The sequence below is a fragment of the Siphateles boraxobius genome, unplaced genomic scaffold (assembly GCF_051911475.1).
Source record: "Siphateles boraxobius isolate OS27281-9 unplaced genomic scaffold, OSU_SipBor_1 41, whole genome shotgun sequence".
NCBI lineage: Eukaryota > Metazoa > Chordata > Actinopteri > Cypriniformes > Leuciscidae > Siphateles > Siphateles boraxobius.
Window position 1 is genome coordinate 12,727,062 of NW_027509042.1, and position 13,140 is coordinate 12,740,201.

The 13,140-nt window shown below is 34.9% G+C and overlaps 1 protein-coding gene across 4 annotated transcripts; it reads right to left on the minus strand.

The window, feature by feature from the left end:
• Positions 1 to 4,451: 4,451 nt before the first annotated feature.
• traf3ip2l (TRAF3 interacting protein 2-like) lies at positions 4,452 to 12,870 on the minus strand. 4 transcript variants are annotated; one of them, XM_077198466.1, is made up of 10 exons: positions 12,706 to 12,870; positions 11,749 to 11,838; positions 10,641 to 11,293; positions 9,323 to 9,365; positions 9,120 to 9,187; positions 8,324 to 8,421; positions 8,161 to 8,229; positions 5,545 to 5,658; positions 5,386 to 5,460; positions 4,452 to 4,815 (listed from the first exon to the last, which is right to left on the minus strand). In XM_077198466.1, the coding sequence occupies exons 2-10, from the start codon at positions 11,778 to 11,780 to the stop codon at positions 4,669 to 4,671; spliced, it is 1,299 nt and encodes a 432-aa protein (XP_077054581.1). In that variant the 5' UTR covers positions 11,781 to 11,838; positions 12,706 to 12,870; the 3' UTR covers positions 4,452 to 4,668. The 4 variants fall into 4 exon arrangements, with proteins under 4 accessions (XP_077054581.1, XP_077054580.1, XP_077054582.1 ...); XM_077198465.1 differs by having other exon boundaries at positions 10,641 to 11,320; positions 12,706 to 12,868; XM_077198467.1 differs by lacking the exon at positions 11,749 to 11,838 and having other exon boundaries at positions 10,641 to 11,320; positions 12,706 to 12,868.
• Positions 12,871 to 13,140: the final 270 nt, after the last annotated feature.

The window sequence follows — 13,140 nt, forward strand, 5'->3', positions numbered from 1 at the left end:
TGCCGACTGCATATTTAGTTTTCTTAGGCGTATCTCACCTGCTGCGACCAACACACATTTGAATTTCGCTGACCAAAATGAGCTCCTCAGTGAGAATGATAACAGGCACAATTAGAAAATGTGAGTGCACATGTTGGTTGCTTTTCCCCCCTCACTTCTTGGTGGAGAACTGGATATGGGGCTAATAATTACAGTACTGGCAATGTTTGCTTGAATAACGGCTAGAAGGTGTCAGCACAGGCAAAATCTTTCAGAGGTGAAATTTAGTATAAGTATATATGAATATATTTCAATTAAATTTGATATATTTCATTACCATTTTTGATTAATATCAGCATTTAAGTTCGCATGTTCTTATTGCATCAGTCCATAATTGCCATTTAAACTTTGACTCATTTTATTACACAGAACCTTGATGAACTGTGATGTTGCCATGGCAACAACACTTTACAAGTTTAAGGATCACCCCGGCTTCCCCTTGCAGGAACAAAACCGAAGCCGAGATTTCATGCGCCGAATTACTCCCTCGATACTTCCTGAAGTAACTCCTATAAAACGTTCCCACAAAATGCAATCAAAATGAAAGAAATACAGGGCCTTCGGAAGCATCAAAAATGTGATTTGAACACTTATTTTTCTTCCTATGAGAGTTCATTTCCTTCTTTGATATTCCTGTCCTTATTTGCCATAAAGAACATACTAAATTGGAATTTAATGATGAAATACTGTGTCACTGATCTAGTGGGGGTTCAGAAGCATGGCAACGGACCATTACAGAGCATGCTCAAAGAAATCTATTATGGCAGCCTCGTTTCGCATCATTATATCCTTTCTGTAAACAGAGAATCAATTGAAGTTGAAAATCGAGGGTGGTTTTTAGGTCATCGTGTATATTTATCAATGTCATTTTCTGTCCTAGAACAAAGATATTCATAGTTTCACAGCTGTATATCACTTTCTAGACTCCACATCGAGGATCAAGTGATGCAACCCCATTGTCAGACTGCTAGAAAAGAGGAAATGTCACTGATCATATATGGCTCTGTATTGAATTATTCAGCAGTGTAAAAATAGAATGTGTGAAACCTTCAATTCTGGGTGGAACTGAAAAACTATCTAAAACAAAGAGCTGATTAGATACTGCCCCCTACAGGACTGCAATAGCAATGCAGATCATGCTTTATCATGGATTCTTTTCTAATTAGGTCAAAATGTTAATTGCAGAAACTGACATTTTTTTCCCCCAGCAATATCCTATTATTAGAAAGAATAATTCAATAATAATTCAATACTCATATGTTATTGTTTCAGATTTTTTTTAAAACATACCATGAAGTACAGTCAGTGTAACTGGAGGACATGTAGAAAAACCTGAATAATATATTTTACTACCTAATTGGAAAACAAATTGCAGCTATTATTTTACTAAAATTATTTTTTATAATAAACTTCCATAACAATATTTTATATAAACATTATAACACAAAATAATGCTTAACATTAAAAAACTAATAATTACAAAAGTCACTAAATTAATGTAAAGATTTTCATATTCAATATATATATATACATATATATATTCATATTTTAATGTATATTAAAATAATTGAAGATGCACTCTTACAAGAAAAGAACCTTAAAGGGTTCTGACAGGCGATTAATTATTTTGTTTTATTATTAATTATTAAGTTTGTATTAATTAAACAGCTCCAAAACATGCTTTATCCCAAGAAAAAATTAAATAACTAATTTAACACATCATTTAAGACGTTTTATAGAGCCTTTTTGGCATTACGATTTCTTTAAGAAACCATACTAGTGTGGACTATTTGTTGGCCACTGCAAAAAACTTTGTTCATCATTTAACAACTTTTTATCTTTTGTCAAATCAACTTAGATAATGAAGGTGGTTCAGATAACACAATATTTTTAAATTGTCTATTTATTAACCCAATCTCCTTTATTGTATCAACTTCACATGTTTAAGGCAACCAGGTAACTTACTTTTTAAAGTTAAAACAACAATAATTTTGCAGATTTCCACTGTGACAACATGCCCCACTATTGTGTCAATATACGCCCCCTCCCCCCTTCTTCTGGGTAATAAAGATGATCTCCTTCAACATGTACAGTAATAACACATGTGAAGAGTGCCATCTTAAGGCACAACAAAGCAAAGAACAGCAGTTCTGTCCTGCAGATGATGACTGAACTCTCTAATGCATTGTGGATTTACTAAATGAATGTTAAAACACTGTCACTTCCTATTGTCAGTGACAAGCCTTCTCAATATTTCACAGAGCTGTGGTGCAGTTAATGGATGACATATTCCTGGAATTAACTTGTTTCATCTAGAAATTAACCAGCTATAAAAAGACTAGAGATCCTGTTCCCATAACCTTTTCTGTCACTGCGTCGAGTAATCAATCATTCTGTTTCTCGTCTCATTTTAATTACAAACTGATAACCATTTCTCCTCAGCAAATCATTTTTGGATACTGCTAATATTGTTCATATGAGGATTATGTCAGTCTCTCTATGACCAAATCACCTTGATTATATTGTTACGGCTGATTTATAATAATTAATTCCTGATAAGCCTCAATAGAAGGGGTTAGTTTGTTTAATGGGCCCTAATTAACCTTCAGTATCTCCTTGAAGACACTAACTAACTGGGTTGAGCTCTCGGAGATTCCATCCTGCATGACGGATGTTTGGTTTGTTGTTATGTTCAACAGGTTTCATAGGCTTCAAGGAATGAAAATGAAATTTTTGCCTGAATATTCTGCTTGACAGCCGTGGCTTGTCGATAGACTTTTATCCTAAGTGACTTGCATTTCAAGATAAACATTTTATCAGTTCAAAAAGTCTAGTTTGTTAAGCCAGTGTTGAGTAGTTACTCATTTTGAGTCTCTAGAGCATGTGGCAATTTTAGCCCCGGGCAGGTATTGTACTGCACCCCATGACATTTTTCTGGCAAAGCATGACTGCAAAGGAGATAACTATGTGCTCATACACGCATCCATTCAACTAATCAATAAAATCCCAAGGTTCTTCCATTAGTATTTTCAATTCAGTTTCTTGAAACAACTCAAAAACATTGTAAGTTAAACTGTACTAATAATGTCCCTGATTCTGACATCTAATTTGATCATTAAGTTGTACAAACAAACCAATTTTTTTCGTTTAATAAAAGGGGATATGCTGATAAAAACAAGCCAGCATCATTCAGGAACATGAAAGATCATGAAATCTCAGCATGACACTGGCAGAGCATAAACCTGCTAACTGAAATCAATTGAAATGTTTTTGTCTGGCGTACTAAGAAAAATCTAAGGCAAAAAGCACAAGTAGTCTGTTATAAGAAACTCTCTACAGTGTCTGAAGATATTATAGTACCAGGTCTAAAGGTAAATTCTGTCCTCCATTTCAGGTTTATCCAACAGCAAAGAAGCATGATGAAAAGGATACATGTATTTAAAAGTTTCTGGTCAGTGAGTCAGCGTTAAAAATGTTCTTACATAGTTATTATTACAGAGAAATGTCCACTGTTTACGAATTTTCAAAATCCAGTGAATTCAGTAAGAATCCACAAGGTCAGGTACATTGTGTGAGGCCGAAAGATTTCCCTACGCAGATTTTGCTACGGATTTGCCGCATTGACGAATAGAAAGCTGCTTGCTTTGAAAGTAAATTCTGTGTGAGTTTTGCTTCATACATCTCTACACTGTTAACAATAGACAATGGACCTTTTTTGCCTATGAAATTTTGGCAAAATGTCACACAGTTTATACCAATTTTTTAAACTTCAAAAATGTATATATACAGACACACACACACACTACCGTTCAAAAGTTTGGGGTCAATACATTTTTTTTTAAAAACAAAGTAATACTACTCTTCAGAAAGGACGCATTAAATTGATCAAAAGTGACAGTAAAGACATTTATAATAATGCAAAATATTTATTTTTTAATTAAATGCTTTTCTCTTGAACTTTCAAATGTGATAATAATCATAAATGTTTCTTGAGCATCAAATAATCATATTAGAATGATTTCTGAAGGATCATGTGACACTGAAGACTGGAGTAATGATGCTGAAAATTCAGCTTTGATCACAGGAATAAATTACACTTTACTATATATTCACATAGAAAACAGCTGTTTTACATTGAAATAATATTGCACAATATTACTGGGTTTGTTTTGTATTTTTAATCAAATAAATGATGCAGCCTTGTGAGCAGAAGAGACTTCTTTTAAAAACATAAAAAATCTTACTGACCCCTAATTTTTGAACAGCAGTGTATGTGTGTGTGTGTGTATATATATATATATATATATATATATATACACACACACACACACACACTGATACACACATACATTATATAAACACAAACTTTTATTTTAGAATCGATTATTCACGATTAATCGATTTGACAGCACTAGTAGGGATTCGGATTTATTCATCAGTCATTAGTGGTGAAATATTAATTAAATGACAGTAGTTTTATTCAAATATTACAAACTATGACATAAACTTCAGGGGTTTTAACATACTAAACAGTCATCTAGCAGTTCAGAGGGGCAAATAAACTTGGATAAAAATGGATCACAGGCCTGTTCATAACTGACATATAATGGGTCAGGGAAACCTAATCAACTAAATGGGGATGGAGACAATGGTGGGCAGCTCTCCAATGGGTGGAGGGTTGTACTTCTCAACACGCATGAGTCGACGAAGAATGTCATCTCGGTCCCTGGGCCAGGTGAAGATTTGCGTGCTCTGAAGCCATGAAGGGACATGGCACTGACAGACAGAAGCAGACAGAAATGTTGTAAACTAACACAGAGGCATCATTACATCTGAACTGGATTTAAGTGGAATATATTGGAGTAATCATTTAGGTGTTACCAGAGCATTGTACAAACAACCACAGATGTCTATTGCTGTTATCATAATCACAAATGAGGATTTTGGCTCCTTGAGCAAGTACTTGTTTAAACAGAAATGTAATTTTCATTAAAGAGATAGTTCACACAAATAAGAAAATTCTGAAGTTGTTCCAAACCTGTATGAATTTGTTTCTTCTGCTGAACAGAAATAAAATATATTTTGATTAGAATATGGTTAACCAAACAGTTTATGGGCCCTATTGACTTCCATAGTAGGAAAAAAATACCATAGTAAATACTAAGTCAATGGGGTCCATCAACTGTTTGGTTACTGACATTCTTCAAAATATCTTCTTTTGTGTTCAGCAGATTCATACAGGTTTGGAAAACTTGAGGGAGAGTAAATGATGACAATTTTCATTTTTGGGTGAAATATGGGTTTTAAATAGGTTTAATCAGTTGCTGAAAAGATAGACAGTTTTACCTTCTTGGCACCAGGAAACAAAATGGGGATGAATCTATAATTCCTGGCCCCATTCTGAATGAATTCGTTTTGTAACTAAAAGACAAAGTTTTTAAGTCAATTGGCAAGAAAAATAAGGACAAATCTATTTCCACTAATTATTTGTAAGTTGTACGGTACCTGCTTGTGTATGTAGACAGTGTTGAGTGTTTCATCGTTTTCCATGTAAAACAAGGCATTGGTCACAATCTCGTGGTACTTTGGACTAATGACTATGATGATCAGATAGTCTTTCTGTGCATTAAAAAAACAAACACAAAATAAGACAATTTTATGGACAGAAAGTAGCAATTAGGCCTACTTCAGATAATAATTAAAAAAGTTTGTTCGCTCTGTAAATATGCTAGAAATATGTCCTCCCCCACTTGAGGTCTGAATTAAATTAATTAAAACTACTTGTTTCAGGGTTACATGTTTTTTTTTATTAGATGGTCTAAAAATGCTTAAATTAAAAGTTTTGTTGGATTTGTTAGTGCCAGGATTGTTCATGCCATTCAGATTAATGCAAAATAAGAATACCTGGGCATCATAAAATCCTACAAATCCCCTGCAACTTGTGTATATGTCTAATAAAATTTGACTTATTAGATAATTCTTATTTATTTCTACTCTAGATGTGTTTAACACATGTTTACCATGTTTAAATCAATCCCTCAGAATTCAATAGATTATAATCTGATAGTCAGCGAAGAAAATGAATATACATACTGGTTGACTATATTCATTGTGCTATAAATGTGTTTATTGGCAACTCACAAACTGGCTGCAATCATTTAGAAGCAAATACTATTGAACACAAGTAGGACATACACTGTCTGAGTGACACTGACACATTGAACCTGTTCAGATTCTCAGCACAAATAAAATCGCCTAAAAGCAACTACTTGAAGACATTCATTTTAAAGGGAAAATGTAATAGTAAGGTCAACTATGTTTCAGGGATCAATCCTTGGCATTTATACGGTTTATAAGGTTAAAGAGTGACATTTAATTAGACATAACATCAATGATACAATTTTTGAGATTTGTAAGAACTAAAGACATGCTCAACAAAGGAGAGCACCCACCAGTAGGCTCAATGTGTTGACCATAAACAGCGATATTAGTTCTTCCAGTGCTTGCAATTCAATAGAAAGTATTGCTTTATAAATGCAAACATTGAACAAGTTCTCCTAGCTTAAAGCTCCAGTAGGTAGCTTTTGTAAACAAATATTTGTTAAAACTGTCATTATGTCCTGAAAGTAGAATATGAGACAGATAATCTGTGAAAAAAATCAAGCTCCTCTGGCTCCTCCCTGTGGTCCTAATGCCATTTGCAGAAATACACCGCTCCCGGTCAGAAACAACCAATCAGAGCCAGGAGGAATGTCTTAGCAGTGTCAATCACGCTCGTGTACGCGCTGATCACCCCTCTCTTGCACAGCGCGAGCGCGTACCGTCGTTCGTGACTCTCTTGTTCAAACTCGTTCATCCAAATGAACGAATCTTTTTTCGAGTCATTTTATGTTCATTCAACGAACGAAATGACTCGAAAAAAGATTTGTTCATTTTGAACGAGTCTTTTTTGGAGTCATTTTGTTCATTCAACGAACGAATGACTCGAAAAAAGATTTGTTCATTTGGATGAACGAGTTCGAACAGGATCACGAACGTGCATCACAGAACAGAGCTAGGCGAGCATTTGTGATTATAAAACTTAAAGTTTTTTATTTATTTTTGAAATGACCGATCGTTTCACTAGATAAGACCCTTATTCATCGTCTGGTATCGTTTAAAACCCTTTGAAGCTGCGCTGAAACTGTCATTTGGTCCTCGAAACGTTTGTGTCCTATTGAAGTCCATTATATGGAGAAAAAGCCTGGAATGTTTTCATCCAAAAACTTAATTTCTTTTCGACTGAAGAAAGAAAGACATGGACATCTTGGATGACATGGGGGTGAGTAAATTATCAGCAAAAGTTTTTTTTTAAAGTGAACTAATCCTTTAACGTTATCTTAGTAGCTATAACTTATAGAAAGAGTGCAACCTTATAAAGTTACATGTATTGCAAAATACATAATGATTTGAGGACCAAGTTTGTAGTCAAAGTATGGGCAGGCAATAGTCAATGTAAAGCATATTGTTGATGTTTCGTCCCTATTAGTGAATGTTCCATAACTGTTTATAATCCGCCGTCATCGGTGGTCCTGCTTACTAGCCGGCGCGTTCACCGCAGGCTCCGCTGTGGGGGAGGAGCTGTGGAGGGAGGGCTGTAGCGCAGCAGAGAGCAAGGGGGCTGGACCTGTAAGTTGTGCTTGTTCAAATTTTCAGGCTAAGTCAACATTTTCTCAAAACTCCCTACTGCAGCTTTAAGAGGTTACAGATATTTCATGTCCTTGATGATGCATTAGAATTTGATTGTTTATTTAAGAAGCCAGAACTTCATAGATAGACCTTCACAAATGACCTATGGCCTATTCATAATATATAGAGTCACTTTGTCAATTATTGTGAAATATGATGCTATTAATATATATTGTGAAATATGAGCTCTCTCCAATAAACCTGCTCCTGAATGGCCTGTAAAAAATAAAATAGTTTGGTTGGTTTACAGGTTTCGGTCTTACAATATTACCCTGTAGGTGATTCTTGGCCAAAATAAGCTGCAATGTTGTCTAGAACTTATGCTGTGCAAGTCAAACTATAAAAAAAAACACTCTCTCAAATACCAGGAGGTCTGAGTCAATCTCTACTTACTTCGCTGATGTATCTTTCCATGAAGTCAATCTTGCTTATGCTCTTGAACTGTTGTTCAAACATGTCAATCTGTGCAAAAAGAACAAAAGGACTGAACATGATCTCTTACGGACCCAGTATCAGGTGACAAGCTTGGCTGCAAGGCACAGGATGCACGTCTTACGTGAGTGTAGAAGCCATTGTGTCTCAGTAAGGCAACAAAGTTGATGATCTCTTTGACATGTTTTTCACTGTCTGCTTCATAAGTAACAAACACCTTCCCTGCAATAATGAAAAGAGTGAAAAAAATTTTTTTTTAATAGATCCTTCCAGAATTATAATTCAAGATATTATATTATATTTAGTGCTGTCAAATTGATTAATCATGATTAATCGCATGTAACATAAAAGTTTTTGTTTATATAATATATGTGTGTATATGTATAGCATACACACACACACACACACACACGCACGCACGCACGCACGCACACATATTACATATAACCAAAAAAAATGTTTGTTAGATGCATTTAATCTATGTATTAATTACAGATAAGGGCTGCACGATTATGACAAAAATCATATTGTAGATTATTCATTTGAATAAACCCCTTCAGAGTGAAGCAAGATTCCTCCGCTTCACATCCTGATCACTCTCTCTGGGTTTATTTTGTGATAACAAAATCACAGCTGGACGTACATTATCCCTTACATATTATTATATTATATTATTAGTCTTTTTTGGTAATTAATTTTTGGAAAAAATATCTTTTGGGGAATTAGATTTAAAATACCATTAACTAAATTTAATCTACATATAGCATCTTTAACACAATCACTTTATAATCAGGTGACCCTGAAGAAGAACAGATCAAGTTTACATTTTTTCTTTATTATAGTCTGAAGCTACTGGCACACACATCTTATTCAAATTCAACATTCTTTCAGTGTTGCTCAACATCAGTGTGTACACTTACTTTGCTCCAGGGACAGAGTAGCTGTGCTTGGAGTTAGTTTAGCTCGAGGGTGAGTTGAGGTGTGGCCGCTGTGAGAGATCAGAGCATTACATAAATACTTCAGAAAACTAAGTTGAATCCATCATTGAAAACCAGCCACCTGTAAAATCCCCTACAACCAATACAAGACTCACATTAATTGTCCCACCACTATTATACATTACCTATGAGTGAACTCTGAGGCTGATTGTCTGCTGTTTTCAAGGCCTGTCGGAGATGAAATGATGAAGTGAGTGAGACATTAATCTGCATACACTGTAAAAATGCTTTATCAGTAACCTAACATATAGGTTATTGAAACCAAAATATTATTTACTTAATATGAGTTACTTGTCAGTCAGATCAAGTAAAAAAAAACTTTTATTATGAATACTTTCCCATTTATAACATTCTTTTCCATCATTTGATGAATTACTGCTGCCATGATCAATACAAATGTCAAACATGTAATTTTATTAATATTATGTTTACCGCCTGCAGTAATAGCTCAATGTTAACTGTGCCAGACAAATATTTAAAAATAAAATTAAGCAATAAGTTTGAAACATAAAATAGAAATAATCACTTTTTATAAATGGCCTAATCAACAGACTTTGATTGACATGTTTAATTTAATTAATATCTTAAAATGTAGTTAAATAAAAAAAATAAAGAATTTTACATGGAAAATAATAAACTGACATTATTTAAAATTTGGTTAAATAAAACAATAAAATAGTGAATTAAAAATAATTTTCAAATGCACATTCTAAACTAAATTTCAAAAAGAAATTTTTCAGCTGCTTTCCTTTATCCATTTGTCAATTAAGATAAAAAAAATCCATTGTTCAGTTCACTCGTCTGTGCAACCAATAAGCTTTAGAATTGTTAGACTTTCAGCTTTTAGACACGTCAGATGGGCAATCACTGGATAGTAAGATATATTAGACATTTATTAAAGTGGGAAGTTTATATGTGTGTCGATTGTAATGCAATGGAAGATGTTGCAAACACTGCCAGTCAGCCACTTATTATTTTTATAATTTACACAGAAATGATGCATTTAAACAAAAAGACAACGGCTTAATTTAAATAAGGTTCAGCTACAGTATTTCAGTACATTCAACATTTGTCTAAACTATATTGTTGATTGGTGCTAAGTGAATAAAATGTAGGTTTGTGCATTGAAATACCGCACATAAAAGTGATATTTAACCTTCTGACAGTATGTTGAGTGAAATGGAAACTTGTTGCTCAACTGAATTGCATAAATTAGATTTGGCACAGGCTTGATTTGCTGTAGGCTTGATAACGATCCCTGATAAAGACAGCGTACAGTTATGAGGTCATTTTAAAGACAGTGGGCTTGTTTTGAATGTCGGCATTATTCATCACTGTTTATGGTCTTGATTAACAATTTTACAAGTTTCCTGTAAAAAACAACAACTGACTTATGATTCAATCATAATAGGCATTGAATTTTAAAAAAGAACTGAGACTTACGTGAAGGCCAACTGGGCATCTGGTAATGTGGTCTGTAATGACAGCCATGATCCATTTGATACACATCCACAGGGTGCTGATTACAGCAGGGCGGCCCACGGGACGCGCAGGGTTGAGGGGGCATGCAGTAGCTGTGAGGCGTGAACGCAGTTGGGATAGAGTGCAGTGAACGTGGCTGTTCTAGACTCCCCTCTCCCAGACTGTGCCTGTCTGGAGAGCAAGAGTAGCAGGAATCACCAGGATAACTGCAGAAATTTCCAGACACCAAGCATGAGGGAAGGTTGCCACTAGGGTATTCCACTGAACTTCTGCCCACTGAACTCGAGTGGAGCAGGTCTCCGTTGTGTGGCTCTAGGGTGCTCAGACATGCTTCCGTCTGACTGGGAAAGGGCGTCTGGGGACTGTAGCCGGAGGGTAGACCTAGAGGGGGCTGGTAAGGTCTGTAGCTGGACTGTGTGGATCTGTAGTTGGTCTTTCTGTCTCTGCAGATATCCATGATGTCAGCCTGTGCACTCAAAGACTCATTCTCAGACATGCAACAGTCAGCGCGGAAGGGCTGGGAATCGGTGGAGTCTGAGTCACAGATGCCGTCTTCAGTAATGATTTTATCCATAGTCTCTTCGTTCTCTTCTGGAAGGTTGAGGGATTGTAAACTGTAGTGGCCAAATGGAGAAAGATTCCTAGTTAATGAGAAAGAAAACATAAGACCTGAAAAATTCAGATAAAGAGTAGGCCTACTTGAAAAAAATGGAAAATCAACATTTGAAGAGTGACAATACACAATGACACTACAATAGATTGAGAATATTGCTGTAGCTTGCAGACTTCCTAATATTTATTCAAAAAGCAATGTTTCAATCAAACAACGTAACAATTGGTTCCCAGATGCAGGAAGAAGTCTGTCAGACTCAGACAAAAATGTTTGAATAAACAGGGCACAAAAATAAAGACAGCCCAGTGCGAGCTGTGGGTTTATGTTAATATATATTACATACCATATTTTATTTTATGATTATATATATTCTTAATCTACTAGACATTGGCAGGGAATGAAAAAAAAATAAAAAATCTTGATAAAATTTGTGCCATTACGGGAGGTATATTTTACCTATATTGTAAGCAGTGCTGAGCAGGCATCATCCTTGTGCCTAATACAAAAGAGCTGCAGCCATTTCATATCCCCAGTCAGCACAAAAATCTGTAATAAGTGGTTAATAAGATATGAATACAGGAAGCCTTTACTGCATGATCACCCTGTGAAATAAAGTTTTATTTGATAAAATTAACAACCTTTGGCAACTGAAACACAGGAACCCACAATTATCCCCCCCCTGGGGATTAATAAAGTAAATCAAATCAAATCAAATCATGCCAAGGGTTTCTTTCTTTCTCTTTCTCTCTCTCAACTGTATGACATTTCAACGCACTGTTACATAAACAGCGGAAACCACCTCAATATGCAGTGGAAACCAACATGAGACATGGGAAATCACAAGTAACTAAGGCCATCAACCTCAAGCACAAATGGGGCAGAGAGGATACCAATACAATAACTTCCATTACCACAACACTTAAAATCAAAATACTGTAGTTATATTATCAAAATACATTAAATGGGATGTTCTAGCAGACGCTTATTTTATTTACAATTTTTATTATTATATATTTTATTTAAAAATAAATATATAATAATTATAATAATAATAATAATTGTAAAAATAAGAATTATGTTTATTGTAAAAAAAAAAAGAGAAAATAGTAGGCTATTTTGGTTGTTTCGCTTTCCGTGTTCACGCTTTAAAACCATCACTGCCGCAAGTTTCACACCGTGCATTACTCAGGTAAACATTGTAACGTTACAAGAAACGCATATTAAGTTTTCCATATTTCTAGCTTCGTTCCGTAGTACTATAAAAGTAACACCCTCCAACATTAAATCTTAGAAAAGATTAACAGCTTAAATACTTAAACGTTTTAAAAAAATAGACTCTGATCTTATACGACTCTTATAATGTCACCTATTCGACATATTTGATATCTAACGTCACATAAAACACGTCCATACCTGTAAGCTGACCAGCTGATTTAGTGGCCTGAATGATTTAATTCCGATCAGTCTCTAATCGCTGGACATTACAGACCGCACGAGCTGTAACACTCGAATAAACGTTACACACTGCCTGGAAGTTTCTGAACACCTGCCTGTATTCACACCACAAACTCCACCCACTTCCCTGAAAGCACATCCTCGTAGTTGTTTAGCCTATCTGCCTTCATCAAAAATCGTTCTTATGAACAGATTCTTGTGAAACATTCTGACGAACCGATTCGCAGTGTTTGTAAATCACTTGACGGTAAACTAAGGGTTGACTTGGAGAGTGAAAACTATGAAATGGGAACTACATTGCAAGGATACTGACAATAACTAATATGATTAATAATAATTTAATAATATATTAGTTAATATTATTAGCAACAATATTGTTCATTTTGTCAATAC

Coding starts and splice junctions, on each gene's coding strand:
- traf3ip2l (XM_077198465.1), bottom strand. CDS start 11,780: ATGATGCCTGCTCAGCACTGCTTACAATATAG. Junction 11,321..11,748: donor CAGCACTGCTTACAATATAG/GTAAAATATACC, acceptor CTCATTAACTAG/GAATCTTTCTCCATTTGGCC. Junction 8,230..8,323: donor ACAATGGCTTCTACACTCAC/GTAAGACGTGCA, acceptor CTTTTTGCACAG/ATTGACATGTTTGAACAACA.